Source organism: Pteropus medius, unplaced genomic scaffold, assembly GCF_902729225.1.
Source record: "Pteropus medius unplaced genomic scaffold, Ma_sr-lr_union100, whole genome shotgun sequence".
NCBI lineage: Eukaryota > Metazoa > Chordata > Mammalia > Chiroptera > Pteropodidae > Pteropus > Pteropus medius.
The window spans coordinates 3,677,147-3,688,962 of record NW_024348533.1 but is presented as its reverse complement, the minus strand read 5'-3'; the positions used below and the strand labels follow the sequence as shown (position 1 = coordinate 3,688,962).

Here is an 11,816-nt window from a genome sequence, read left to right as displayed (position 1 = left end):
TACAGTGGTAGAATGGTGACCACCCTCCCAATGGAAACTGGGAAATTAGAGGAAGTGGAAGGAGGATAGATGTGGAACATCCAAATCCCCATGAACATCCATCCTCAGTCCCCATCTCACATTTCCTACAAAGCATCCTGTGCTCAGCACATTCTCAGTCTGAAGTGCTGCACCCAGGTTTCTGTGAAGTTGTATTACTCACTCTGCCTGGAAGCCCTCCTCTCCTCCCCCGCAAACCCTTACTCATTGTGAAGACCTCTTCCACTCTGAAGGAGAGTGGACTTCTCACCAGGATGAAGGGGCAGATGTGAGACTGGCCCTGGGCCTGGTCTGTACTCGGGTGGAATCAAGAACCAAGATGCTTTCACTTTAATGAGCTTGTCACCTAGTTTCACTTCCATTACGGTCTTAAGTTATCACTTCCTGTTACCTTTGAAAACAACTGTTGAAAAGGTGCCCTTACCTCTCCTGCCCTCCACTTGCTGGGTTTCTTTCCAGGAAGTCTCCCATGGCCTCTCTTCCAGCAGAACTGTAAAACTGCTACATTCTGTCTCTACTTCATTTCCCACAGATTATTTTGTATCAGTCAGGACTCCTTAGAAAAGTGAGAGAAATCCATTCAAATTGGTTTTATTGGTTCACGTGACTAAGAATTCTTGAGGGTTCTTCTAGTTTTAACATCCAGGTTCTCCATCAAAGTCATCGGGGATCAATCCATCTGTACTAGTTGTCAAATACTAGGTAACAAATCACTCTAAAAATTATGGCTTAAGACAACAATCCATTATCATTCCTCACAGTTTCTGAGGTTCAAGAATACAGGAGCAATAATGTTATATGTTAATTTTACCTTAATAAAAACAAAAATTCAGGAACAGCTTAGCTGGATGGTTCTGGCTTGAGGTCTCTCATGAGGCTACAGGCCAGACGTTGGCTGGGGCTGCAGCACCCACTTCCAAGATGGCCTTTTTACATGGCCTTCAAATTGGTGCTGGATGTAAAATTGGTACTTTCTCCCCACACAGCCCTCCGCAGGGCTGCTTGAGTGTCCACAGAGCATGGCAGCTGGCTTCCCTCAGAGTGCGATCCAAGAGACCAAGGCAGAAACTGCAATGCCTGGGCTTGGTAGTCAAACACTATCACTTCTGCCACATTCTACTGGACACACAGAACAGTTCTGAGTGTGAGAAGAGACTATACACAAGGGCATGAATCATAGGGGATGAGGATCACTGGGGACCATCTCGGAGATGCCTCCCACAGCGTCCCTGATCCTTCCTTCCTTACTCGATCTGTTTTTCCTATGTGTAGGCTTCATTGTCAGGCAGCCCCTCCCAAGCAGTGACAAAGATGGTCATCAACATCTCTAGACTCGCATTCTTAGAGACTCCAGTGGGAAGAAAATACATCTTTACCCAAAGTTCTGGTGAAAGTCCCACAGCTGACTCTGGCCAATCTTGTGTCTGTCCATTCTCTGAACCAATCACTGTGGTCTACAGATGCCAGGCTCTTATTGGTCAGATTGAGGCCACACTTCCAGCCTGAGACTGGAGTATAGAGTCTACGGCGCTAGAGACTCATGGGGGACTAAAGGAGTGGTTCCTAAAGGAACAATCAAGGTGTCATTACTAAACCAAGGTTAGTAGATGTTGATCAGGAAAATGACATGTGTTTACCCCATCTCCCTCCTTTATACTCCAAGGGCACATTTTAGCCCCCTTGCTTTAGCATTTTTCCTCATGGGATCATTTACTTTCTTGGTTCACTTTCTGTGGTTGGTAGAATTCTAAGATGGCCCCCAAGATTCCCACCCCCTGGTATACACTTACCTTCTCCCAGTTATTCAATCAAACACTAATCTAGATGTTTCTATGGAAGAATGATGCAAATGTAATTAAAGTCCCAAATCAGTTGACCTTAAGATAGGGAGACTATCTTTGGTGAGCATGACCTAATCAGGTAAGTCCTTAAAAGGGACAGGGTTCTTCCTGGCAAAGGAGATTCAGCATGTGAGAGAGAGAGTCAACGTGGGGGAGACTCTCTGCTGCTGGCTTGGAAGATGGAGGGGGCCACATGGCAAGAAATGCAGGCAGCCTCTAGAAGCTAAGGGTGGCCCCTGACTGACAGCCTGCAAAGAAACAGGGACCTCAGTCCTACAAATGCCAGGAACCAAATTCTGCCAACAATTCTAACAGCTTGGAAGTAAATTTTTCCCCCAGAGCCTCCAGAGAACTCAGCCTTGGCTTCAGCTTTGTGATACTCTGAGCAGAAAACCCAGTCATGCACTGATGGACTTCCATCCTACTGATTTGTGAACTTATAAGTGGATATTGTTTTAAGTTGTGAAGTTTGTGTGTTTCATTTTACGCAGCAATAAAAAATGAGCATACCTCCCAATGGACTCTAAAATCCATACAGCAGGGAGCATCTCTGGGGTTTCCTTAATCTCCTCATCCCCAATGGGACCTGGAACACAAGAAGTCCCCTTTCCGCTTGCAGTCCCACTCATCTGGGAAAGAGATGGAGGAACCCAGCTCCTTATAATTCTACCCCAATGCTGAAACTCCTCCACTCTTGAGAGCCTACCAAGCAAGCTGCTTTGCTTGGCTTTCTGCAAACAACCCTGTGCCCCAGCTGCCCAGGAGGGCAGCTGGACCAATTTCCGCTCCCCAGGACTCAGAGACCTTTGGCCAACTCTATTGATCTGGACTCCCGGGCAGGTAGTTGGACCAACAGACAGACGCCATGAGGGCTGTGCTGCTTCTGGGGTCCCTGCTGGTGAGCCTGGAATCAGCACTTTTGGTGAGAGCTGTGGGAACTAGGAGGATTGTGCTGGGATGGCCCTAGGGGGTTCCTAGACAGCTTTGGCCTTTACCAACGACCTATTGGTCCAGGTGACAGGAAGGGCCTGTGTGGAAAAATGAGGCCAGCCCAGAATGCCCAAGTGGAGGAGAGAGACAGTGGATATGAGGGCATGATCTGCATTTCTGGAGGACAGCAACCTTAAGGGGGGAGGAGGAAGGGGTCCAGGTCTTGTGAGGACATCTCTGCATTTGTGGGCTGTGAGAAGAAGCTGGAGACTGGCATGGAATCAGGGGCAGGCTATGACTTTCTGGGCAAGTTCCTTGCCCCTTCTCTCCTCCTGTAGACTCCACCTCGGAAAGCTCCCATGGTGCATAAGCATGTCGTGGACAGACACACCGTGGGGGACAAACACACAGTGGGTAAGTAACCTAGCTCCGCCCTCTAAGATACCCCTACCCTTGGGTGGAAATGAGTATGATTGGGAGTGCGCCAAACGTCGGTCTCTTGGGTCAAGGGGCAGGACCCTGGGCATACCGTCACTCTTGTCCCCAGAGTCCTCTGGCTGGCATTCAGACCTGAGTGCCTGCTGTGTGCCAGGTCTGTGCCCATGAGCCCTGGGGGCACAGAGTGATAGTTAGCTGTGCGCTCCTTGAGGGCAGGCCTTCGGCTATATCTGAATGCCCAGTCCAGTGCCTGCCAGTCTTCCTCAGTTTCCCCAGCCTCCCCGCTCCTTTTCCTTTCTTCAATACATCTCATAGGCATCAGTTATGCCATAGAGAGGCCAGGGCCATCAATGGACAAGGAAAGATCAACGACAGGGCTCTGGAGCCCAAATGAATCTTTATGAGTTGGGTGACTCTGGACAAGTGCCTTGACCTCTTCAAGCCTCAATTTCCCCATCTGTAAAACCGGGCTGATCACAATAAACCTCTTTGGGTTGCTGGGAAGGAGAAATGAGTCATAAACCCATGTAAGGCATTCAGCCTACCACCAGGTGCATAGTAAATGCTTAAAATATATTAGCTTTTCTTATTAAGCTCCTTTTTATGTGGGGAATGTCGGCCAGCTCTCCCCTCCTCAAACTCTGACTTAGCTCCACATTGCTTTCATTCTTCCAGGCACTAAACATTCACTTAGAGCTGTGAAGGCACCTACCCTGATGAGCCTGGCCTGGTAGAGTCTGGCCCAGCCCCTTAGCATGGCACTGAGGCCCAACACATCCAGCTCTGACTGCCTCAGCTTACTCTCTGCACCCTGCACCAAGCCAGACTGCTCTGCTCTCTTGCCTGATCCAACCTGGGTGCCTTGCCCTTGCCCAATCACCTACTCAGGATGATTCTCCTTTCTGTCCATCCTATTTGCATCTAAAAAGTCCATCTCAGACCCCTCTCTCTTCCTTTACTGTTCTACCACTGGTTTGGCCCTCAGCGAGTGCACTGTGCCTTTAACAAGAAAATAGTAGCTAATGCTTATTGAGTAGGTACTATGTGCCAATCTGTATCTTATAGGATTATCTTATTTAAGCTTCACCACACTAGTAGATACAGTCAATTCTCATTATTTGTGGTAATCATGTTATCTAATTGAAGTAGATACAGTCAATTCTCATTATTTGTGGTAATCATGTTATCTAAAGTCACCACGGACACTGAATTAGCAAATATACTGAAACATAGGTTTGGGTGCCTGTGAGCCTCTGGTCACAACGTTTTCATCAACCATCAATATACAACCTTGTTTTATGTGTGGTTCTGTTTAAAGACGCCTTGCTTAATTTACGTCTTGATTCATTAACATTGAACTCACAGCCAAAGGCACTATAACTTATGCCTAGACGAAACTTATCTAAGACAAATATCTTCTCCATACGGCACATCACAGCCCACTTGCATTTCAGAATATTTGACGGCACTTTGGCGCTATTTTGGGGGCCATCTTCAACAGTGAAATCACCTACCAAAATGTGAAAAACATGGCAGTAAATAGACCGTGAAAAGACACTTGTTTATAGTAGGAGAGCTGAAACCAGAAGCAGAGTGTCACCTAGTTTGACCTCAATTGGGAATGTGCGTTTCCGAAAACTCAGATTTTTCACCACTCTGTGCATGTCTCTGAATGATCGTGAAAGCCCCTTGAGAATTGGTTTGGGGAGTTACAAATAAATTTTAGCAAGAAGGCAGATTCACAAATACAGAATCTGTGAATAATGATGCTCGGTTGTACTATTTTTAAAAATTATAATAGCAACATCCTTTTATTGCCAAAAGTTTAGAAATTACAGAAGTGTAGAAGAGGAAAAAAGTCATCTATAATCCATTATCTTCCAAAAACCGCTCTTATAAAGTTTGAGAATGTCCTTCTAGAGTTCTTTTTTATGCATATGTAAATGCATTTGTACAAAAATAGGACCATACTAACATGCTGTTTGTAACGTGCTGTTCTTCATTTAAAATTATGAACACCTTTCTGTACTAATATATATAGATCATCATTTAAAAATGTCTTTATTGTAGTAAAATACACATGATATAAAATTTATGATCTTGATCACTTTAAGTGTACAATTCAGTGGCATTAAGTACATTCATATTGTGCACCCATCACCACCACCTATCTCCAGAACTCTTTTTATCTTGCAAAACTGAGACTCTTCAACTGCACTATTATTGTCAGTTTATAGAGAAGAAACTAAAGCTCAGAGTAGTCAAGTGACTTTGACATTTAACAAGTATTTATGAAGTACCACTTTGTGGCAAACCCTCTCCTAAAGTGGGGGGGCGGGGCTGCAGACTTGCCCAAGGTCACACAGCTAGTAGGTGCTGGAGATGGGGTCCGCTCCAGCTATCTGACTCTGAAACCCAACTTCTTAAGCAGGACACTTGAAAGCATAATGATCTTTTTAAGGGTCTACTCTTTTCCAATTAGACTCTGGGGGTGGTGCCTGGGAGTTTGGGCATAGGGAATGTCCTCAGAGAGTGTGTTATCCCTGCAGTTCTCACTGTCACTGGGGAGCCCTGCCACTTCCCCTTCCAGTACCACCGGCAGCTATACCACAAATGCACCCCCAAGGGCCAACACGGTCCCCGGCCTTGGTAAGATGACCCAGAAGGTGTTAAAGCAGGGTCCTGGGGAGATGGACTCTGCCCATCCTTCTGCCCAAGGAACCCTGCTTGGAGAGAGGGGGCTGTGACAGGGAAGGGCATGCCAGCCCCATGTGCAGAGCAGAGAGCCTCATCTTTTTCTCTAGGTGTGCTACTACCCCTAACTTTGAACAGGACCAGCGATGGGCATACTGCCTGGAGCCCAAGAAAGCGCAAGGTACCATACACAGTTTCTGAGGTGGCCCAAGGCCCTCTCCTTCCCCCTACTTACTCTCCTGGGTATCATCAGACCCTACACACCTGGGATTCTGGGCCCACTCAGCCCCTTTCCTCTTTCCAGAGGGAGAAGTTCTGGGAGGGTGTAGCCCCATTTTGCAGGTGGGTAAACTAAAGCCTGGAAACAAGGTCGGAAGACAAGCTGGTTTGGGTGTGGGACTTGGCTCCCATCTGTCTGACTCTTCCTCCCACTGTGGTCCATCTCTCAGACCACTGCAGCAAACACAACCCCTGCCAGCGGGGAGGGACCTGTGTGAACATGCCAAGAGGCCCACACTGCATCTGTCCAGAACACTTGACCGGGAAGCATTGCCAGAGGGGTAAGGAGATGCTGAGGGCCATGGAGGAGGGCTGGGGAACAGGAGCAGCCCCACTTACTGAAGAGGTCCCTGGAGTCTTGGCATGGTTCCAGCCTCTCCAGAGACCACCAATCCGCTCTGTCCCCAGAGAAGTGCTTCGAGCCTCAGCTTTTCCAGTTCTTCCATGAAAATGAAACATGGCTTAAACTTAAGCCGGCTGGTGTGGCCAAGTGCCAGTGCCAGGGTCCCCAAGCCCACTGCAAGCCACTGGCCAGCCAGGGTGAGTGGATCCATAGGAACTGACTGCAAGCAGGGCCAAGGGTCAAAGGTCGGGAGCGGCTGGCAGGAGGCCAGGTAGTATACCTGTGGAAGGGGGAGAGCTCTCTGCCAGGTCTTTGGGCCCAGATGTGGCTCAGTGTGCTTCTTTCCTAGTCTGCCCCACCAACCCGTGCCTCAACCGGGGCCGCTGCCTGGAGGTGGATGGCCATCAGCTGTGCAGTTGCCCGGAGGGTTATGCAGGTCGGAACTGCGATGTGGGTGAGTTAGGGCAGGGGTCACCCCCCCCACCCCCGCAGACCAGTACTGGTCTGTCACCTGTTAGGAACTGGGCAGCACAGCAGGAGGTGAGCGTCGGGCTAGCAATGGAAAGCTTCACCTGTATTTGCAGCCACTCCCCAGCGCTAGCATCACCGCCTCAGCTCCACCTAATATAATCAGGCATTAGATTCTTAAGGAGCACGGGTCCCTGGTGCCAAAAAGGTTAGGGACGGCTGAGTTACGGTCTAGGGGGAAGCAGAAGCCCCGTCCCACGTGGGGACGGCTTGCAGAGAGGGAGAGAGACATCAGGGAAAGTGGCTGAGAAGGCGGTGGAAGATAGTACCATCCCCTGGCTACAGGGAGTCTCTTCTCTCCCCAGACATTAAGGCGAGCTGCTACCACGGCCGCGGGCTCAGCTACCGCGGCACAGCTGACACCTCGTTCTCTGGAGCACGGTGTCAGCCTTGGGCCTCAGAAGTCACTTACCGGAACCTGACTGCAGAGCAAGCACGGAGCTGGGGACTCGGCCACCATGCCTTCTGCCGGTGAGCCAGGTGGGGCGGGGCAGGGCATCCTCCTCCTCCCCAGGGCCCTCCGGGATTCCCCCCCACGCTCTAACACTGCTCCCTCCTGTGGTTACAGGAACCCAGACAATGACACCCGCCCGTGGTGTTTTGTGTGGAGCGGCGACCGGCTGAGCTGGGAATATTGCCTCCTGTCGCCGTGCCAAGCCCCAACCCGGGCAGCGCCCCAGATGCCCCAGGGGCGCCGAGACTTCCCACTGCCCTCGCTTTCTGCATTGCAGAAGCCTCAGACCACGACCCAGACCCCGCCTCAATCCCCGATGTTAGCTAAGGAAGGGGCGGGAAGTCCGAGCAGAGAGGACAGCGGCCGAGCTACGTTTCAGCCGCTCCTGAATCTCCCTGTTCTCAGTACGGGCTTCCCCACAGCCTCGCGCGCGATGCCGGAGCAGCGGACTCCCTTGCCCACTAAGGGCCCGGCGGGCTGCGGACAGCGACTCCGGAAACGGCTGTCCTCAATGAGCCGCATCAGCGAGGGACTGGTGGCGCTGCCCGGCGCGCACCCCTACATCGCAGCGCTGTACTGGGGCCACAATTTCTGCGCCGGCAGCCTCATCGCCCCCTGCTGGGTGCTGACCGCAGCTCACTGCCTGCAGAACCGGCCAGTACCGCTCGCCCAGCGTCAGCCTGGACCGGCTCCTCTCCTTTGTGCCCAGCTTCCGCGCGACACCCGAACCTGTGCCTCCCCTCACCCCTTTCCCCTCCAGAGCTCCCCAGGAGGAAGCCGAAACCCAGAAAGGGGCTTGGGAGCAGGGAGCGGGGAGGGGGCTCCTCTAGGCAGCCGGTGGCCGGCTCTGAGCGCGCGTCCTGCCCGCACCATGCCCGCAGGCCGGCGCCCGAGGAGCTGACGGTGGTGCTGGGCCAGGACCGCCATAACCAGAGCTGTGCACAGTGCCAGACGCTGGCCGTGCGCACCTACCACCTGCACGAGGCCTTCTCGTCCATTACCTACCAGCACGACCTGGGTACGTGGGGGCTCCCCGCGGGATCAGGGAAACGGTGGGGAGGGCTAGGAATAAGACGTCCCGGACTCACGATCCTCCCTGTCCGGGTTAGCGCTACTGCGCCTGCAGGAGAGCGCGGACGGCAACTGCGTGCGCCTGTCGCCTTCGGTTCAGCCCGTGTGCCTTCCCAGCAGCGCCGCCCGCCCCGGCGAATCCGAGGCCATGGTCTGCGAGGTGGCCGGCTGGGGCCACCAGTTCGAGGGTAGGCAGAATGACTGAAGGCGGGAGGGAGACCTCTGGTCTACCGGGTAGGCCAGAGAAGCCCGCAGCTTTGGTACCACTGGAGGCCAGAGGCACTGAACTGGTGGGTTATGAGGACATGCAGGGCCCTTGTCTCTGCAGCTGGCTCCTCTCAGGGCCTGAGATTCACCCTCAAATCTCCTGAGGGGTAAGGAAAGAAAGACACTTTCTCTTGGTTCACTCTGGGCACTGGACGGCAAGGCTAACTAGGACACCGCCCGGTGCTCATGCAGGGTGGATAGCTGGAGAGCAAGGTTCTGAGACGCTGGCTGGGAAGAGGGTGGGCTTCCAAAACAGCCCTGCCCAGCCCCGCCCATTCACATCCTGCTCCTCTCCGGACTGTTTCTTGGTCTGGGAAATAGGGTTGTCGGCAGTTCCCTCTCTCAGGAGCTTGCTGTGAGGGAGGTAGGAGATTAGTGGGTTTGGAAGACCCTGGTGCAGCCAGGTCCATGGCCCTAGCATTGAGTGGAGTCGGTGTGAGGAAGGCTCTCTCGGTTTGCAGGGGCAGAGGAATATTCCACCTTTCTGCAGGAGGCACAGGTGCCCCTCATCTCTCAGGAACGCTGCTCTGCCCCTGACGTGCACGGCACCGCCTTCGCCCCTGGCATGCTCTGTGCTGGCTTTCTAGAGGGTGGCGCCGATGCGTGTCAGGTGAGCTTTTGGGCGGGCTTGGCACTCTCCCCCCAGCCGGTCGAGTGCAGACCCCAGGCCAAGCTCGCTGAGCCTCCTGTCCCTGACCCAGGGTGACTCCGGGGGCCCGCTGGTGTGTGAGGATGAGGCCGCAGAGCACCAGCTCATCCTGCGAGGCATCGTCAGCTGGGGCTCGGGTTGTGGTGACCGCAACAAGCCAGGTGTGTACACTGACGTGGCTTACTACCTGACCTGGATCCAGGAGCACACCAATTCCTGACTGCCCACGAACTCTTCTTTTCTTCTTAGCCAATTCTGGAATGAGAGGGTGGCTGGGCACGATCCTGGACAGCAAGGATTGTGTCCCAGCACCGCCAGCCCAGCGGCAGGCATGGTGTGGGCACTCAATAAAATGCTTTTGGAAATGCTTGAGAGACACAGCTCTTCGGGGGGTCTGCTAGGAAACGCGGAGACAGTAAACCAGTGTACAGCTGCTGCACATCCCTCAGAACAGGATCTATTGAGATCTTATGCAAGATTTAGATTCGCATCCAGCTGACGTATACTGAGCCATGCGTACTGACTGAGCCCAGTGCTAGGTAACTCCACGTCTTATTCCTTGTATGAAACTTAATATTTTAAGTTTATAAGAGAAGTTCTCAACCTTGACTATACATCAGAATCACCTGGGAAGCTTTTTGAGCCTATGCCTGAGATCCACCGCAGATCAATTAAATCAGCATATAGCTCTTAGGGATGGGGCATGCGTAGTTGTGTGTTTTAAAAACGTGCAGCTGGGTTTGAGAACTGTGGTTGGAAATGCTTAACCTTAAAGTAGTGGTGTGGACTCTTGGGGCTGGCGATGGAGGTGGAAGACCTTCACTCTAGCCCAGCCCGCGCTATGGCAGTGGGTTTCAAAGTCCCATCCCTGGACCAGCAGCAGCAACTTCACCAAGGAACTTGTTTAAAATACCTATTTTTGAGCTACACTCCATACTACTGAATCAGAAACTGAGTTGGGGCCCGGGAATCTGGTTAACAGCTTTCCAAGAGATTCTAATACTCCTAACATTTGAGAACCACGTTCTGGGGGTGGAATGATTTCCGGGCTGAAGAGGTCCCACTATTCAGACGTGTCATCATTTTGTTTTTAAATCCATGTGTACTGTGCTCGGTGGACCATTTAAGTTGGTTTTTGAGGATTATTTTAACTCTCACACGATCCCCTCCTTCAGGCTAAATTTATAACTTCACCAGGAGTAAGATAGAACTCCCACCTCCATTCTCCAGCAGTACAAAGTGGCTCTGTGAATTTGCCCCGCCTCAACGTTACAACCCCGCCCTCACATACGTCACAATGCCCTGGGTGTCGTAGGCGGGAGCAGCCCGGCATTCCTCGAAAGTGCAAGGTGAGGGGCATACTCTGAGCCGGAATGAGTGAGTGGAAAGGCTACATCAGTGCTGTGCTGCGGGATCAGCGTATCGACGACGTGGCGATTGTGGGCCACTCGGACAATCGCTGCGTGTGGGCGTCGCGGCCCGGGGGCCTGCTGGCGGCCATCTCACCGCAGGAGGTGGGTGTGCTCACGGGAATGGACCGATGCACCTTCCTGCAGGCGGGCCTAAGCGTAGCAGGCCGCCGCTGCTGCGTCATCCGAGACCACCTGCTGGCTGAAGGCGACGGAGTGCTGGATGCGCGCACCAAGGGGTTGGATGGGCGCGCCGTCTGCGTGGGCCACACGCCGCGCGCACTCCTCGTGCTCATGGGCCGACGGGGCGTGCACGGGGGCATCCTCAACAAGACGGTGCACGAGCTGATCCGCGGGCTGCGCACTCAGGGCACCTAGCAGGACTGCTAGGCGGCAGAGGAGCCAAAATAAAGTCAGACCTTGGCTGGCAGACTCATCCTTCCATGGCGTGGTGGAGAGAGGGGGAGGTGCTGACAAGGACACCATTTCCTGGAAGATCCTTGCAGGAGGGTTACCTGGTGGGGATTGGATCCTGAGTCTAGAGGCTTCCCAGCCTCCTGTGTTTCAAACACTGCCCTCCCATGGGTGCCCTGCAGGGGCCTCTGACCTGATTCTCCAGGCCAGAGTTTGGCGTGCTTGGTGCCTTCCCTGTGTCCTTGGGACACAGCAGTTGAGCAAGAGTCCCAGGGAGTATCTCAAACTTTCTAGCTCAATCCTGAGCATCCTTTCCCACAAGACTTTCCTCACATCTGGGCAGGACAAACAGTAAAGGGAGTCCTCTCCCCACCCTCCCACAACCCTCCCCAGGCTGGAGGTCAGTATACTTCTCAACTCCTCCATTTGGCAGGAGGAAGCACTAACAAGGATTGTGAGT

At 52.6% G+C, this 11,816-nt stretch overlaps 2 protein-coding genes across 5 annotated transcripts; both read left to right on the top strand.

The window, feature by feature from the left end:
- Positions 1 to 2,695: 2,695 nt before the first annotated feature.
- On the top strand, positions 2,696 to 10,928 carry F12 (coagulation factor XII). Of its 4 annotated transcripts, none has more exons than XM_039880075.1 (14): positions 2,696 to 2,802; positions 3,149 to 3,224; positions 5,798 to 5,897; positions 6,053 to 6,123; positions 6,392 to 6,502; positions 6,630 to 6,761; positions 6,914 to 7,018; positions 7,398 to 7,563; positions 7,661 to 8,200; positions 8,428 to 8,564; positions 8,656 to 8,805; positions 9,346 to 9,494; positions 9,586 to 9,694; positions 10,767 to 10,928. In XM_039880075.1, the coding sequence occupies exons 1-14, from the start codon at positions 2,746 to 2,748 to the stop codon at positions 10,898 to 10,900; spliced, it is 2,037 nt and encodes a 678-aa protein (XP_039736009.1). In that variant the 5' UTR covers positions 2,696 to 2,745; the 3' UTR covers positions 10,901 to 10,928. The 4 variants fall into 4 exon arrangements, with proteins under 4 accessions (XP_039736009.1, XP_039736008.1, XP_039736007.1 ...); XM_039880074.1 differs by having other exon boundaries at positions 10,764 to 10,928; XM_039880073.1 differs by lacking the exon at positions 10,767 to 10,928 and adding an exon at positions 9,783 to 10,175.
- On the top strand, positions 10,884 to 11,365 carry PFN3 (profilin 3). Its single transcript, XM_039880082.1, has one exon. It carries the CDS (start codon positions 10,907 to 10,909, stop codon positions 11,318 to 11,320), a length of 414 nt encoding a protein of 137 aa, XP_039736016.1. The 5' UTR covers positions 10,884 to 10,906; the 3' UTR covers positions 11,321 to 11,365.
- Positions 11,366 to 11,816: the final 451 nt, after the last annotated feature.